This window comes from Aquarana catesbeiana, linkage group LG05, assembly GCF_042186555.1.
Source record: "Aquarana catesbeiana isolate 2022-GZ linkage group LG05, ASM4218655v1, whole genome shotgun sequence".
In the NCBI taxonomy this organism is placed as follows: domain Eukaryota; kingdom Metazoa; phylum Chordata; class Amphibia; order Anura; family Ranidae; genus Aquarana; species Aquarana catesbeiana.
The window spans coordinates 531,690,925-531,709,217 of record NC_133328.1 but is presented as its reverse complement, the minus strand read 5'-3'; the positions used below and the strand labels follow the sequence as shown (position 1 = coordinate 531,709,217).

Sequence of the window (18,293 nt, the reverse complement as noted above, 5' to 3'; positions counted from 1 at the left end):
CTGAACAATTGAATGCCAATGTAACAGACAGACAGGTCTGATAATCAATGTGAAGGTAGCAGAGCTCTTTAAGATGGTTCTTGGATTGAACAGATACTTTCTATCTTTTAATTGGGATAACATTTATTTGGGATGTTTTTTGGGATATTTGTTTATTGGATATTTTTTAAATTTTCCAATAAAATTTGATTATAGAGATTAGCATTGTGGCAAAATATTTTTGGTAAGTACATCTGGTGATCTATTTCTTTTGCAACTCTACATTTTAACCAAATAAATAAAAGTAATACTTTATCATGGATATTAGGCTAGGAAACCTGATATTTTAGGTACTTTATAGTGTATATTAGACCCAACTCGTGTTTACCTTTGTTAGCAAAGCACAACTTTCCTTTTGTCATGAGATCATCCCCATTATGTTAGATTGTAGATTCAGCACAGGTAGGACTGAACCTTTATAGCTGAATTTATGTTTAGACTTTCAATACTTTATATGGAAGTAAAATGAAACTTCAGCTCTATTTGTGTTTAGTTTTTTAACAGAGTTTGAAGGGTCACGTTATCTGTCAATTGGTTGTTGTAAAATAAATTGGAATGACAAGGAGTGGAGCTTAAAGTGGCTGCAAATCTCTGATATGAAAAATGAACAAAGCACACCATTCGAGAGAGACACAGAGAGATTTTGTGTTCCATTCGTTCCACTCAGGTCTCAGATTACACTCTCCTCTCTATGCTGTGGAGTGTGCGACATCAACCCCCCACCTCCTGCTTTCTAGAGCTCAGAAATGTGTAAAATGTGTGCTTCATGAGGCTGAAGAGAAGAGAGGGCTGCAGATAAACAGTTACAATGTATACTGTATGTAAGGGTTTACAACCACTTCAATGCAATGGGGTATGTGGCATAAACTCAGCTTGTGAAATATGCCTATACCATGTATATCATGAGCCCAACATCCAGTGTACTCTTCCATTACAAAAGAACTGACTGAGTTGTTAGTTTTTTACATGTCAGGTTCACTTTAAAGGGAGAGTACAGCTGTGATAAACAAAATATAACAGTTACATGAGCCTTTTAGCACCAATTCTCTTCACAGCTACGATTTTCCATACCAGCCTTTAAAGTCCATTCACACTCGTGCGGCTTCAAAATCATGTGATTTCCATAGCGACTTTACAGTGCAACTTTGGATGAGTGCGACTTTGTTATGACTTTGGATTTGACCAATGTGATTGTTTGTGCTCTACAAAGCTGCACACAAGTCGCATGTATATCATGCAGGTGCGAGACAAAAACAAATCAGTTTTTACCCAATCAGGTAGACTCTTGTACTATTGGTAACAATTTTGATTTAATAGATAACATTTAAGGAAAATCTGAACGTATGTGACCAGCTTTGCAAGCTGAATGTGTAAAAGGAAGCAGGAGATGCAAGGTCTCTTTGTACAATACTGATCATAGTGAAAGGATACCACACTACTTCAGTATTGATCACTGAGGATACTTATCTCAGCATCTACAGATCAGGAGCAGGCAAACATCTGCCATAATGTTTGCTAAAACACTTAAATATATATAGTTAAAGCTGCACTTCAGACAGATATATATATATATATATATATATATATATATATATATATATATATATATATATATATATATATATATATATATATATATATACAAAAAAATGCATGATGTTATGTATTTAAAAAAAAATATATATATATTTTTAAATGCAAGTTGAGTTTTCCTTGTGTGGTTTGGACTGTCAGTACGCTGTATTCAATCACATTTCATTGGATTCTACACTTGACTCTGAAGATTTGTTTTACTATTTATGTGCAAGTAGTATTAGTACCTCACTTTGATTTGATTTAAGCCCCCCTCAGTATGAAACCACTGTGGACAGGATGACTATATGGCTTACCTGCAGTACAGAAAAGTCAGGTCACCTGGCTGTCTGTGTGACAGATCCCTACAAATCTCAGGACTAGATAGACAGAAAGACAATTCCTTCGTCATGTAAAACAGCTCATGGGCTGAGTTCCAGTAAATAATGGTAGACAGCAAAGTACACATGCTTTGTAGCAGCATCAGACGGAATAGAAGAACACCAAAAGGTTCATTGTCTACTCGAGTATTTTCCCTCTAAAACTTTCTTCACAAAAATATCTGATAATTTATCTTAAGAAAATGACTGTCCTTTAACTACAATTGCAATTGTAACATTCATCGGCAACAAAAACAAGAGGAAAGTGCTTCAGTGATGGACATTTGATCTCGAAAAGGCACACACACAGGGCTGTGCTAAGGACTGGATCTGAGAAATCCCAGAAAAAAATATTGTGCATTGTTTTCACTGACCCAAAAAAATTAGAGATTAGCCTAGAAAGTGTAAAGGTTATCTCAAATCTCAGCTTAGTACATCAGCCCTTAGACTGCCAATAGTCACCCATGAGCAGTAGACAGGCCCTGCCAGTTGAAAGTTAAGGCATTTTCATTGGTTGCTTGTTCCTGGTTCATCTGGCCAGCCATAAACCTCTTGAGTGTCTCTGATGTGCCAGGGCGCATCCATGGCTCTGTTGCCACTGTATCCACAGAATGTGGTCTGTCACTAAGCTTTGTAGGGTAATGTTTAAGGATGTCATCTGCATTTCCAATATCATCTGGATCTTCTTAAAAGTAAGAAACATAACATTAGTATTCAGGAATACATATATTAGTTCTGAACCTCTTTTCACATGTCCACAAGTAGATTTACAGTGCAGAACTTCCTTTGTGAAGACATAGGACAATAAAATGAATTTATAATCACATGAATGATCATGCCAGTTACACAATTAACAGAAGGTGATTGGCGGGGGAACATCTAAGCTTGATCTGTCCCACACTGCACTTTTTGGATTTTCACACATCTGTCCCACCTTTATCACTTTTGTGTTCATGTCTGTGCTGTGCAATGAAGAGAAAGTTACCCCACATAGTGTACATATTCAGCTATTTGTCTCAATGTGCAATACTGGCCTATGCAGTTATTTTGCCAATGAGGAACAAACATTAAACAGTCTCTTGTATTCTCTGTGTTTTAAGTGCCAAAAGTTATTCTGAACATAAATGAATCATAGAAAAAGGCCAAATGAGAGGCTCTTTGTCAACAGCTGTGGTGTCCCACTTGCAGGGTCTCTGCACAAACTAATCTGTGTTTACCTATTGCCCTGTTTTAGTGATTTCTAGCAGCCCCATGTAAAATGTTTCCAGTATATGACTTCCCCCTAAAGCAGGTTCCCAGTCTCCAGCGACTCATATAGCATGTTCACAGTTTCTGACAGTCCCCTGTAGCATGTCCTCAATCGCTGACCATCTCTAGTATTATGCCCATAGTCCGAACATATTCTGTTGTGTGTCTGCTGTCTCTGATAATGAATATTCACAGAATTCTATTTATATGCAGCCCTTTTTTGATGCCAAAGGCCACACTTCAAGCCCCTCATATCAAGAAAGCTGACCACCATTGGTCTAAAGAACATTTCTTGTTGGCCCTAACGCAGATTATTCCTTGTAATTCTACATGCACAATATTAAATTACTATAGTTAACACAACCAAGTCAGCCTTCAGACATGGTAAACAATGCCCACCTATGCTCACTGTGCTCTTCCGAAGGTTATTCAGTCTCCTCAGACGCTCCTCATTCTTGCTGTGCAGTTCTTCAACATTAAAGCTGGAGATGGAGTTGACAGAGAAGGTGTCTGGCTGGTTTAAGTGGAGTGGCGGCACAGAAGGGATCTCATTCTGCAGACAAGGATATGTTTGTTTATAACCCGAAAAAACAGCAGGGGCCCTAACTGAGAAAATAAGAAACACTGGCACCACCAGATTTAAAAAGATACAATACATATGATCATACATCAAAGTCCACTGTCTGCTGCTGGTGTCTCCTTCGCTCTCTGGCTGTAGACAATGCCTGCATGTCAGGAAACTGCTCAGGAAAGGCAGTGTATGGCTCTCCGTTCTCCCCTTAAAAAAAAAAAAACAATCAGAAATGTGTGCTTAAAGAGGAACTGCATTCTGCTCACATAATTTGTAATAAAAACATCTTTGCCATTGAAGCTTCCCTCCAACCACTTTGCATATTATTTTATATATACTGTGATTCTTTACTTGCTAAATATGTTGCAGAAATCTCCCTCCACATAGTCTGGCTGCATCCATTTTAACTGTGGGCAGCTGAAGCTGCTGCCTGTTCACTTCCTTTATTTACACAGACATACAGAGGCACACCTCTAGCTCTGCAGCTCTCATTGGCCCTCTTATGACTCATTTCCCCTTCCCTGGCAAACTCTCACCAGAGTGAGAGAGAGAGATCTGTGCATGATGTCATATGCCTGGGCTTTTTACCAGACAAGAAACAGGAAGTGGGCTGTATAAGGTATTTACTGGCAGAAAAAAATGTTTTACTATCCAAAGTTAAAACAACAAGGGCAGAAGATTTAATAGATGGAAAGCTGAAAAAATGTATGAAGGTCCGCTTTAGAAGAGGTACTTTAAAACTTCATTACAGTATGATATAACGAAGAATGTGCTTCTTTTAGGGATGACATAGCTTAATTTTGATTAAAAAAACGGTGATGCCTGTATAGGTCCACAGCCCAGGCATGTGACCAGTATGAGGTCCAGGGAATCAGAAGACTGATGAGGCCTAGCAGATGACTGGAGTGTATGACAGATGTGACAAGAGCAGCAGCTCTTGTCATGTGACAAGGTGCTGGATCTACAATCATCTTTGCATACGCTACTCACTTTATCACTGGCCATGTCTAGGAGAACTGTGATGAGCAACAAGAAAAAAATGTAAACAACCTGAGTGTTCACTGCAGAAATGAGCGCTAAATTGATGGAAACTGTCAACTAACAGCTGATCATTACTTTTTAATTTTGCTGCACACACACTGAACTTATCCATCAAGCATATCATAAAAAGACTGCAGTGGAGCATAATCTGTTTGGGGACAGTCAGACCTCATATTGCTTGTTTTTCTGGAAAAGACAAGATGGTCTATGGCCAATAAGGTTCTGGCTGAGCTTAGGAGCCTCGCACCATATCATAACTTTGTATATTAGCAAAGAAAAACAGAGAAAACATTGAAAATGAATTATTGGTTAATTCTTAAAGCTAATTTACAATCTTCTTTGAACTATGGTTAAACCACTAGCACTAATGATATTCATTAGTTCTAGATGTCCATGAGCCTGCAGACTGCCCCTGCTAAGCCCAATACACAGGTAGTAATATAATGCTGGGCTGCAACAGTTTCTAAGTTAGTTCTTTAGCTCCATCCACAGTGAAATCTCTAGATGAATAGAGAGAGTGAAACGTACATTTAATAAAAATATACCACTGCTTTCTCAAAGCTATAGGTGACATTTGCTCTAACACACACAGTATAGTGTACTTGATAGTAAATTTATAGAAAGCTTTTATAATTCTTTGTGGGTTAGTTATCTTTATAATCTTTACTGTTTACACGCCAACATTTTGCATTTACAGCAGGTATTTTAATTAGAAACAAGCCTGCAAGAGAAAAAGGGCAATTCTCCAATATTTGGGGGCAGCCGATTCTAGAGTCACACAGTAGGATTGCTATCTGTATACAGTGGCTTGAAAAAAGTATTCATACCCCTTGAAATTATCCAAATTTTGTCATGTTAAAACCAAAAATGTAAAAGTATTTTATTGGGATTTTATGTGATAGACCAACACAAAGTGACACATAATTGTGAAGTGTAAGGAAGATGATAAATGGTTTTCTAAATTTTTTACATATAAATATATGAAAAGTGTGGCGTACATTTGTATTCAGCCACCTTTACTCTGATACCCCTAACTAAAATCTAGTGGAACCAATTGCCTTCAGAAGTCACCTAATTAGTAAATGGCTTCCACCTGTGTGTAATTTAATCTCAGTATTAACACAGCGGTTCTTTGAAGCCCTCAGCTTTATTAGAGAATCTTAGTTAACAAACAGCACCATGAAGGCCAAGGAACACACCAGACAGGTCAAGGATAAAGTTGTGAAGAAGTTTAAAGCAGGGTTAAAAATATCCCAAGTTTTGAACATCTCACTGAGCACTGTTCAATCCATCACCTGAAAAAAAAACGGGTTATTACCTGTTAACGCTCTTTTTCCAGGAATCTTCCAGGACGGCTTAGAGAGAGAGAGAGAGAGAGAGAGAGAGAGAGAGAGAGAGTGTGAGAGAGAGAGAGGCTCCTCCCACCTAGCACAGGAAACACATGATTCACATTATAAAAGAATGCCCATAGGTCATGGCCCCTCAATATTAACCAATAACCGAAGGCACAGATAAACTAATAAACCCTTCCATTGGTGCAACCAACTTAGCTTTACACAATTATTCTTATTAAACAAGGGGGGGAACTGACACCATCCTGGAATATTCCTGGAAAAGAGCGTTAACAGGTAATAACCCTGTTTTTCCCCAGTCATCTTCCAGGACGGCTTACAGAGAGGACAAAATAGAACTACTTGATCAGGCGGGACCACATCCTGCAGCACTTTCCTGCCAAAGGACTGATTTGCAAGCACATCCAGCATATAGTGCTGTACAAAACGTATAAAAGCTGGATCAGGTTGCCGCTTTGCAAATCTGGAGGGGCGAAGCTCCGGCCCTTTCAGCCCAAGATGTAGATACTGCTCTTGTGGAATGAGCGTTGACTCCTGTTGGTGGTGGTAGAGATGCTGTCTTGTATGCTTCTATGATTGCCGACTTCATCCACCTGCCGTTAGTAGTTTTTGATGCCCTTTTACCTTTGTTGGGACCGGCGAACAGAACGAACAGACTCGTGGATGATCTCCACTCTTTGGTGCACTCGATATACAATATCTCACAAAAGTGAGTACACCCCTCACATTTTTGTAAATATTTTATTATACCTTTTCATGTGACAACACTGAAGAAATGACACTTTGCTACAACGTAAAGTAGTGAGTGTACAGCTTGTATAACAGTGTCAATTTGCTGTCCCCTCAAAATAACTCAACACACAGTCATTAATGTCTAAACCGCTGGCAACAAAAGTAAGTACACCCCTAAGTGAAATCATCCAATTAGCCATTTTCCCTCGCTGGTATCATGTGACTCGTTAGTATTACAAGGTCTCAAGTGTGAATGGGGAGCAGGCGTGTTAATTTGGGGTTATCAATCTCATTCTCTCATACTGGTCACTGGACGTTCAACATGGCATCTCATGGCAAAGAACTCTGGGGATCTGGAAAAAAAAATTGTTGCTCTACATAAAGATGGCCTAGGCTATAAGAAGATTGCCAATACCCTGAAACTGAGCTGCAGCACAGTGGCCAAGGCCATACAGCGGTTTAACAGGACAGGTTCCACTCAGAACAGGCCTCGCCATGATCGACCAAAGACGCTGACTGCACAAGCTTAGCGTCATACCCAGAGGTTGTCTTTGGGAAACAGAGTATATACAATATGAGTGCTGCCAGCATTGCTGCAGAGGTTGAAGGGGTGGGGGGTCAGCCTGTCTGTGCTCAGACCATACGCCACATACTGCATCATATTGGTCTGCATGGCTGTTGTCCCAGAAGGAAGAGTATTCTAAAGATGATACACAAGAAAGCACGCAAAATGTTTGCTGAAGACAAACCGACTAAGAACATGGATCACTGGAACCATGTCCTGTGGTCTGATGAGACCAAGATAAACTTATTTGGTTCAGATGGTGTCAAGCTTGTGTGGCGGCAATCAGGTGAGAAGTACAAAGACAAGTGTGTCTTGCCCACAGTAAAGCATGGTGGTGGGAGTGTCATGGTCTGGAGCTGCTTGAGTGCTGCCGGCACTGGGGAGCTACAGTTCATTGAGGGAACTATCAATGCCAACATGGACTGTGACATACTGAAGCAGATCATGATCCTCTCCCTTCGGAGACTGGGCCGCAGGGCAGTATTTCAACATGACAACGACCCCAAACACACCTCCAAGACAACCACTGCCTTGCTAAAGAAGCTGACAGTAAAGGTGATGGACTGGCCAAGCATGTCTCAAGACCTAAACCCTATTAAGCATATGTGGGGCATCCTCAAAACGGAAGGTGGAGGAGCGCAAGGTCTCTAACATCCACCAGCTTCATGACGTCATGGAGGAGTGGAAGAGGACTCCAGTGGCAACCTGTGAAGCTCTGGTGAACTCCATGCCCAAGAGGGTTAAGGCAGTGCTGGAAAATAATGGTGGTCACACAAAATATTGACACTTTGGGCCCAATTTGGACATTTTCACTTAGGGGCGTACTCAATTTTGTTGCCAGCGGTGTAGACATTAATGACTGTGTGTTGAGTTATTTTGAGGGGACAGCAAATTTACACTGTTATACAAGCTGTACACTCACTACTTGACATTGTAGCAAAGTGTCATTTCTTCAGTGTTGTCACATGAAAATATATAATAAAATATTTACAAAAATGTGAGGGATGTACTCACTTTTGTGAGATACTGTACGCAATCACGCATCTTCTCAAATCTATATTATTAAACTTGGCCTCCTTATTTTTAGGATTACCACAAAAAGTCGGGATTACTATTTCTTCCAAATGGTGGAAGCTCCTTTGGGCAGGAAAGTAGGATCAAGAAAAAGGATAATCTTGTCCTGAGATATTATGCAAAATGGTTCCGCCATTAAGAGGGCTTGAATTTCTTTGACCCTCCTAGCGGAGACAAGTGCCACTAAAAGGACAGTGTTTAGGGACAAAAGTTTTATGGAGCAGTCTTTCAGTGGTTCGAATGGCTCCCTGCAAAGACTCTCTAGTACCGTGGATAAGTCCCAAGAGGGGAACCTACTAGATTTGGGAGGCCTTCTTCGACTTATGGCTGTGAGAATCCTTTTAATTGGGGGTTCTTCTACTAGCCTTCGATTCAGGAAGCTCGACAGAGCCAATACTTGTACCTTGAGGGTACTGACAGAAAGGTTTAGGTCTGCACCTGCTTGGAAGAATTCTAGAAGTGCCAGAATCAGAGGGCTTGAGATTCTGTTGTTGATCGTATACCAAACATCAAACTTTTTCCAGATCTCGTTGTATATAGTATTGGTGGCGGCTTTCGTGCTGCTAAGAATAGTATCTATTACTCTTCTTGACAGCCCCTTCCGCTCTAAAAGCTCCCTTTCAGAAGCCAGGCTGTCAGAGAGAGATGGTCCACCTGTGGATGATTCACCGTTTCCTGATGAATGAAGTCTGGCATGGAGGGGAGTCTCCAAGGATCCATAGTGCTGAGTTTTAACAGACCTGGGAACCAAGCCCTCCAAGGCCAAAACGGGGCAATTTAAATGACTTTTGCCCATTTTTTGTATGAGCGCAAATGGAGGAAACGCATACGTTAGGTCTGTTCCTTAAGGTTGTGATGGAGCATCTAGGCCCATACTGAGCTGATCCTTTTGAAGGGAGAAGAACCAGCCCATTTTCCTGTTTACTCTGATCGCGAACAGGTCTATCTGGGGCATCCCCCATTTCGCCACGTTTAGTTCGAACAGTTTGATTTCAACACCATTCCGCCTGCAACAGAGTTTCCATACTTAGGGCGTCTGCCAGTTTAGTTCTCCTTTCAGATGCACAGAAAACAGGGATAGAAGATTTACTTCCGCCCATCCCAGAATCTTTTCCGCTATACTCATTAGGCCTGCTGCTCTCATACCCCCGTTTGTTGATATTGCTCACGGTAGTTATATTGTCCGCGAAGACTTGTAGGTGCTTTCCTATCAGGGTAGGGCCGAAAGCCACTAAGGCATTCTGTACGGCTTTTAGCTCTTTCGCACTGGAAGAAAGGCGGGTTAATTGATTGTTCCAGACCCCTTGTACCATCTGGTTGTCCGTGTGGGCCCACCCATCCTCGGTCACTCGCGTTCGTAGTGACTGCCACTGGAAGGTGTTGCGACCAAAGACAACCAGCCAAAATATTTTCTGCGTTTAGCCACCACCTGATTGACAGTTTTATTTCCTGATGGATCTTCGCCCGGCTTGGGAGAGACTCCTTCTTCCCATCCCAGATCGAGAGCGTAAAGGACTGCAGAGCTCTCATGTGAAATTGGCCCACTGAACCCCTGGGATGGCTGCCATCATCAATACGAGAATCCTCATCTCGTTTTGTATTGAGGTCTGTGAGATTGCGCAGAGGTAGCTCGCCTCTGTAATTATTGCTGCGATTTTTTCTTCCATCAGAAAGATTTTGGATAACGTTGAATTTATTGTGTACCCCAGGGAATGTTATTCTTTGGATAGGGACTAGCTGTGACTTTTCCCAATTCACCAGCCAGCCCAGCTGCTGGAGGTTTACAATGGTCCTGTTTATGTTCTGTTCCACTTCTTTTGTGGAATCAGCAAATATCAGTAGGTCGTCTAAGTAAGGGATTATTTGAATCCCCTCCGCCCTCAGAATTTGCAGCGCTTCCGCCAGCACTTTCGTAAAAATGTGCGGCGCTGACGCTAGGCCGAACGGCAGAGAGTTGAATTGGAAGTAGAGGCTTTTGCTGCCTGTTTGCATAATTTTTGCTCTGCTGACGTCTATCACCTCTGCTGCCACTTGTACCTTGAAAGGGATGAAAATTCCTTTTTTGTTGCTGCTTTTTGGGGATAGAAAACCACTTTGTTGAGCAAAGAGGAAGTGCTGCTGATTTGCCGGCTCACAGAAAATGACAAGGACACTGCATTTCTGATGAGATGAACACGTATTTTCTGTACCTGCTAAAAATGTACCTAACCTGAAAAATCCATTGCTACCACATCTAAGGAATGCTTTATCCTGAAAACTGAATTATTCAAGAAAGAGGTATGCAGCTGCAACTAGGAACACTCGTTGCAACTAGGAATATTATTCCACATATTTAACTTATCTCAATAAATCCCCAGTAGAATGCATCTTATGTTTTTCAAGTCCTCTGAAGATGAGACAGGAATGCTGGAGGAATTACAAGACAGAGGATCTTCATTGCAAAAGTGAACAAGCTGAAAATTACAAGCGATTGTCTCCTGGGAACGTGCCATTGAAGGTGCTCTTCATTGATGCCGACCGGTCACCTGTGAAGGAAGTCTATGAGATCTTAGCAGTGTTCCTGTGGTGCTACTAAGCCTGTTTTGACCCCCCTGAGTAAGGACAATCGCAGGCTTTCTGGTAAGCCTCCATTGTTTATTGAAAGGTGACGGGCAGCACAAGTAATGGAAAACATAGACCCAGGGTCTCGCATTGGAAATCTTCCATTTGGATACTTTCACTTATGAACTGTTTTTTTGTCACAAAAATTTTTTTTGTGTTTTATATGCATGTTCACTACTAATGGAGTAATCACACATGGACTCTTTTTTATTGGATGTTTTCATTTGCACCTGATTTTGATCACTATTGATATATTGGAAATATATTGTATACATTGTCAACATACACATCATACTCACTTGTAGTATTTTATCCAGTGCTGCACTCCTACCTTTATCTACATAATACCGAGGGGCCATGTCCTATAGGGCGGTCTTTTACAATGTGGATCATATGTTTCCTGCGCTAGGTGGGAGGAGCCTCTTTCTCTGTAAGCTGTCCTGGAAGATGACTGGGAAAATGGAAAGAGTATGGCACAACTGCAAACCTACCAAGACATGGCCATCCACTGAGACTGACAGGCCGGGCAAGGAGAGTATTAATGAGAGAAACAGCCAAGAGGCCTATTGTAACTCTGGAGGAGCTGCAGAGATCCACAAAGCCTTGAGACTGGGGCAGAAGTTCAACTTCCAGCAGAACAACGACCCTAAACATACAGCCAGAGCTACAATGGAATGGTTTAGATCAAAGCATATTCATGTGTTAGAATGGTCCAGTCAAAGTCCAGACCTAAATCCAATTGAGAATCCGTGGCAAGACTTGAAAACTGCTTGAGCTATTTTGCAAAGAATGATGAATAAAAGGGTGGCGGCACTTCCAGCATAAAATGATTATTTTATTGAAATTCCATTAAAAACGAGGACATGACATGACTTGCAGCCAGCTCAAAAAGAAACTTTTTGAGCTGGCTGCATGTCATGTCCTCGTTTTTAATGGAATTTCAGTAAAATATTCATTTTATGTTGGAAGTGCCGCCACCCTTTTCTTCATCATTCTGCATCTTTTGGCTCTGGACCAAGGCTGGCACCTGGCTTGCTTTATAGCAGTGGAGACCTGATGATTTGCCTGGAGCGATACAATCCCTCTGTTTCACTATTTTGCAAAGAAGAATGGGCAAAAATTTCACTCTCTAGTGCTCTTTTTGTGGCCCACAGACAAATTGCACTTACGTGGACCTCTCCCTATCCTCCCACTTTGTCCGATTGTACTTTTGATCTTAACAGGCATAATATCTCTTTTGAAAAATATACACACTTTTTAAGAAACTCAATAAGTAAGTTCAATGCCATCTGGGCACAATGGATAGAGTCTATGACCCAGTTAGCGTAAAAGGCAAATCCGAAATATAGATATCTTTTTTGTAAATAAGCCGGTGGTGTTTTTTTTAGGTTTATGTGATGTGTTTATTGTGCTATGTCTGTTATTTTATGTCTTAAATGTGAAAAAAAAATATATGGTCCAATTAAAAAAACTACTGACTTTTAGTTGTAAAAAATGTTGAAACCCATTTATTATTTTTCCTTCCACTTCACAATTAAGTGCCACTTTGTGTTGGTCTACCACATAAAATTCCAATAAAATACATTTATGTTTTTGGTTGTAACATGACAAAATGTGGAAAATTTTAAAGGGGTGTGAATACTTTTTCAAGGCACTGTAGATAATCTGAATGTTTTCAGATTATCTATATCTGATGATGACAGGGCAAAACATTACCTATAAATGCACTCTCTGACTCCAGCAATGAGGTTTTCAGCAGGTCTTTTGCTGGATCTTTAAGCTTTAATAGGAAAAAAAGAACAAAATAAGTTAATCTGTAAACATGTTCCATATAAAGTTGTGTTAAAAATAATAGCAGTGTGTTCAAAAAAAGTAAAGCTCAAAATCCTTATAAGGCTACTTTCACATTGGGGCAGTGCCCGCGTTAGCGTTATAGAACCATTTTTCATTTTAGCTGAGCTTTACCACTTTTCGGGTGGTAGTGGGGCGCTTTTAAGCCCCAAGAAGGGGTTAAAAAAGGGGTTGAGAGCGGTGTATACATCACTTCCACACCACCCCAAAGATGCTGCTTGCAGGCAGTGGCGTAGCGTAGGTTGTCAGCACCCGGGGCAAGGCAAGTAATTTGCGCCCCCCCAACCTGCGGACTTTTAGCTATCCCTGAGTCCCTTCAAATACAATAGTACTGACCTACCTGATTCCTATACTGACCACTACACTACATTGTCCACTACACTGACCACTATATTACACTGACCACTATACTGACCACAATACTATACTGACCACTACACTGACCACCATACTACACTACACTACACTGTCCACTATACTACACTACACTTGACCACCATACTACACTGTCCACTATACTGACCACCATACTACACTGACCACTATACTACACTGTCCACTATACTACATTATACTGACCATCATACTACACTGTCCACCATACTACATTACACTGTCCACTATACTACACTACACTTGACCACCATACTACACTGTCCACTATACTACACTATACTGACCACCATACTACACTGTCCACTATACTACACTATACTGACCACCATACTACACTGTCCACTATACTGACCACCATACTACACTGTCCACTATACTGACCACCATACTACACTGTCCACCATACTACACTATACTGACCACTATACTACACTGTCCACCATACTACACTGACCACTACACTACACTGACCACCACACTACACTATACTGTCCACCATACTACACTGTCCACCATACTACACTGTCAACTACACTAACCACTACACTGACCACTATACTACACTGTCCACTATACTACACTGTCCACCATACTACACTGTCCACCATACTACACTACACTGACCACCATACTATACTGTCCACTACACTAACCACTACACTGTCCACTATACTACACTATACTGACCACCATACTACACTGTCCACTATACTACACTATACTGACCACCATACTACACTGACCACTACACTAACCACTACACTACACTGACCACCATACTACACTGTCCACTACACTGTCCACCATACTACACTGTCCACCATACTACACTACACTACACTGACCACCATACTACACTGTCCACTATACTACACTGACCACTATACTACACTGACCACCATACTACACTGTCCACTATACTACACTGTCCACTACACTAACCACTACACTGTCCACTATACTAACCACTATACTACACTGACCACCATACTACACTGTCCACTACACTACACTATACTGACCACCATACTACACTGTCCACTACACTACACTGTCCACTACACTACACTGACCTCCATACTAAACTACACTATACTGACCACTATGCTAACCACTATACTATACTACACTAACCACTATACTCAGGCCCAGATTAAGAGCATCATGGGCCTGGTGCTAAGGATGTTGGTGGGCCTTTTTATGAAAATAAATAAAATGAAAACGCAAACAATTTTTTGTGAAATTTAAATTAAAGAGAGAGAGGGGGGAGAGAGAGAGAGAGGGGGAGAGAGAGAGAGAGAGAGAGAGAGAGAGAGAGAGAGAGAGAGAGAGAGAGAAAGAAAAAGGGGAATAGAGAGAGGGTGAAAGAGAGAGAGGGTGGTAGGGGGTGAAGGGGGTGAGAGAGAGAACAGGGTGAAAGAGAGGGGATGAGAGAGAGAGGGGGGTGGGAGTGAGTGGGTGAGTCTGTGGGGGGCACAGCATAGTACATTACACAGGAGGGGGGGTTATAGCACAGTACATCACATGGTTGGCACAACACATTACATGGTGGATACATGGATACAGCACATTTAATGGCGGGCACAGCACATTACATGGTGGGTACAGCGCATTACATGGTGGGCACTGCATGGCACAGCACATGACGTGGTGGGCACAGCGCATTACATGGTGGGCACTGAATGGCACATAACATTACATGGTGGGCACAACACATTACATGGTGGGCACTGCATGGCATAGCACGTTTCATGGTGGGAAATGCAACTGCACATTACATGTTAGGAACTGCACATGACATGGTGGGCACTGCAAGGCACATGACATTGTTCAGCACAGCGCATTACATGGTGGGCACTGCAACGTACAGCAAATGACATACTGGACACAGCACATTACATGGGGGGCACTGCAAGGCACATGACATGGTGGGCACAGCACATTACATAGTGGGCACAGCACATTACATAGTGGGCACAGCACATTACATAGGGGCACTGCAATGCACATGACAGGACATGGTGGGCACAGCACATTACATGGGGGGCACTGCAAGGCACATGACATGGTGGGCACAGCACATTACATAGTGGGCACAGCACATTACATAGTGGGCACAGCACATTACATAGGGGCACTGCAATGCACATGACAGGACATGGTGGGCACAGCACATTACATGGGGGGCACTGCAATGCACATGACATGGTGGGCACAGCACATTACATAGGGACACTGCAATGCACATGACAGGACATGGTGGGCACAGCACATTACATGGGGGGCACTGCAAGGCACATGACATGACATGGTGGGCACTTCACATTACATGGGGGCACTGCACATTACATGGGGGGCACTGCAAGGCACATGACATGACATGGTGGGCACTTCACATTACATGGGGGCACTGCACATTACATGGGGGGCACTGCAAGGCACATGACATGACATGGTGGGCACAGCACATTACATGGGGGCACTGCAAGGCACATGACATGGTGGGCACAGCACATTACATGGGGGGCACTGCAATGCACATGACATGGTGGGCACTGGGCACAAGAGAGCACATTACATGGGGGAAGCAGCAGTCTGTCCCCTAGCACAATAATTACACAACATCCCCCTAACAAATGTACTGACCTTATCATAACAGCATGGGAGATGTCCTTCCTCCCGGGCTCCTGCTGGATAGGACATCAGCGCCCCTCCCCCGGACACCTCCATACTATACTACACTACATTGTCCTGCCTACAGTCTCTCTCTCTCTCGCCCCCCTCCCTCCCCCTCCCAGTAACATGACTCTCACACACTTACCTTCTTATCCTGGCTGCATCGATCCGGATAAGGAGGAGAACACAGCGGTGGCTCACTTTCTTCTCTCCCCTGCGCTCTGCTTGCTGCCATGTTCAGTATCCAGCGCCCTGTGATTGGGTGTATGGGGGTCATGTGCGGAGGCGGGGCGCCTCACATGACCCCCATACACCCAATCACAGGGCGCCGGACACTTAACATGGCGGCCGGAGCCCGGGGACACAAAATTAGAAATTAGGAGGAGGCAGCCAGTGACACACACTGGCGCCCCCCTAAATATCGCGCCCGGGGCCACGGCACCCCCTGCACCCCCCACGCTACGCCACTGCTTGCAGGACCTTTTTTTCCATCCTGCAAGCGCACTGCCCCAGTGTGAAAGCACTGGGGCTTTCACACTGGGGTGGCTTGAAAGGCAGTTTTCAGGTGCTTTATAGGTGCTAATTTTATGCGCTACAATGCCTGAAAACTGCCTCAGTACGAAAGGGGTCTAATAGCTTTTATTTCCATACATATAAATGCATTGGGAACACTGCACAGTCTATTCCAAATCAAAACATGAAGAAAAATGTTTCAAATTTGTTATTACTTTACAGAAAATGAAGCAAAACTAATATTAGGCTTTTCCAAAAAATAGCAGTGTCTGCATTTTTCTTTACAAACTCAAACATTTACTGTATAACCTGAAAAATGCTTGAAAATTTAGCTTTCCTGTGAATCACTGAATATTTAGTTGTATAACCACTGTTTCTGAGAACTGCTTCACATCTGTTTTGCATGGAGTTGACCAACTTCTGGCACCTGTGAACAGGTATTCCAGCCCAGGATAATTGCACTACATTTCACAATTCCTCTGCATCTCTTGGTTTTACCTCAGAAATAGCATTTTTGATGCCACCCCACACTGTTTCTATTGGATTAGGGTGCGGCGATTTGGCTGGCCACTCCATAACGTTAATCTTGGTGGTGTGGAACCAAGATGCTGCTTGCTTACTGGTGTGTTTGGGGTCGTTGTCCTGTTGAAACACCCATTTCAAGGGCATTTCCACTTAGGCATAAGGCAACATAACCTCTTCCAAGTATTTTGATGTATTCAAATTGATCCATGATTTCTGGAATGTGATAAATAGGCCCAACATCATAATATGAGAAACATCCCCATATTATGAGGCTTGCGCCACCATGCTTCACTGTCTTCACAGTGTACTGTGGCTTGAATTCAGTATTTGGGGGTTGTCTGACAAACTGTCTGCGGCCCCTAGACTCAAAAAGAACAATCTTGCTTTCATCAGTCCAGAAAATGTTGCGTCATTTCTCTTTAAGCCAGTCAATGTGTTCTTTGGAAAATTGTAACCTCTTCAGCACGTTGTTTTTTTCTACAATGGGACTTTACAGGGGCTTCTTGCCGATAGAAAATGCCTATGTGAAGCAAACTAATTGTTACAGTACTCACAGGTAACTTTAGACATTCTTTGATCACCCTGGAACTGATCATTTGCCATTTTGGTTATTCTTCGATCCATTCGAATGGTAGTTTTCTGTTTTCTTCCTCGTCTTTCTGGTTTTGGTTGCCATTTTAAAGCATTATCAGTTTCTGCACTTCTTTATACATTTCCCCTCTCCAATAAATGTTTTAATAAAAGTACGCTGTTCTTCTGAACAATGTCTGGATTGACCCATTTTACTCAGATTTTCAGAGAGAAATGCCCTATACCCAGCATGTACAACATTTACTGCCTTCGTCCTTAAATAAGAGCCACCTGTGTGACACCTGTTTTTCCACACACTGAATTACCTCACTAATTGAACTCCACACTGTATTATTTTGAACATGCCCCTTTCAATTAATGATTCAATTACACAGAATCAGTAGCATGCAAGTCATAACTGTTGGGTCTGTTGGTTTTCTATTACTCTACTACACCTAGTAGTAAATAATTTGCCATGTAGAAATATAATTTATACCAAAAACAGTGATTGATCTGGTTAGTGATGTTGGACTGCTATTATTTTGAACACAATTGTATATTAGATCCAAAGCGGATAGTGATTAAAC

General features: G+C 42.1%; 1 protein-coding gene across 8 annotated transcripts in view; it reads right to left on the bottom strand.

Moving 5' to 3' along the window:
* Window positions 1-1,657: 1,657 nt before the first annotated feature.
* CSPP1 (centrosome and spindle pole associated protein 1) overlaps window positions 1,658-18,293 on the bottom strand; it is a 129,747-nt gene continuing 113,111 nt past the window's right edge. For 4 of the 8 annotated variants that reach the window (XM_073631765.1, XM_073631769.1, XM_073631770.1 and 1 more), the window contains 4 exons: window positions 12,892-12,955; window positions 3,908-4,017; window positions 3,639-3,792; window positions 1,658-2,676 (listed from right to left, as the gene is read on the bottom strand). In XM_073631765.1, coding sequence (XP_073487866.1) covers window positions 2,450-2,676; window positions 3,639-3,792; window positions 3,908-4,017; window positions 12,892-12,955 — 555 coding nt within the window. In that variant the 3' untranslated portion in view covers window positions 1,658-2,449. The remainder of the gene's footprint in view (window positions 2,677-3,638; window positions 3,793-3,907; window positions 4,018-12,891; window positions 12,956-18,293) is intronic. The other 4 variants (XM_073631766.1, XM_073631771.1, XM_073631767.1 and 1 more) reach the window with 2 other exon arrangements.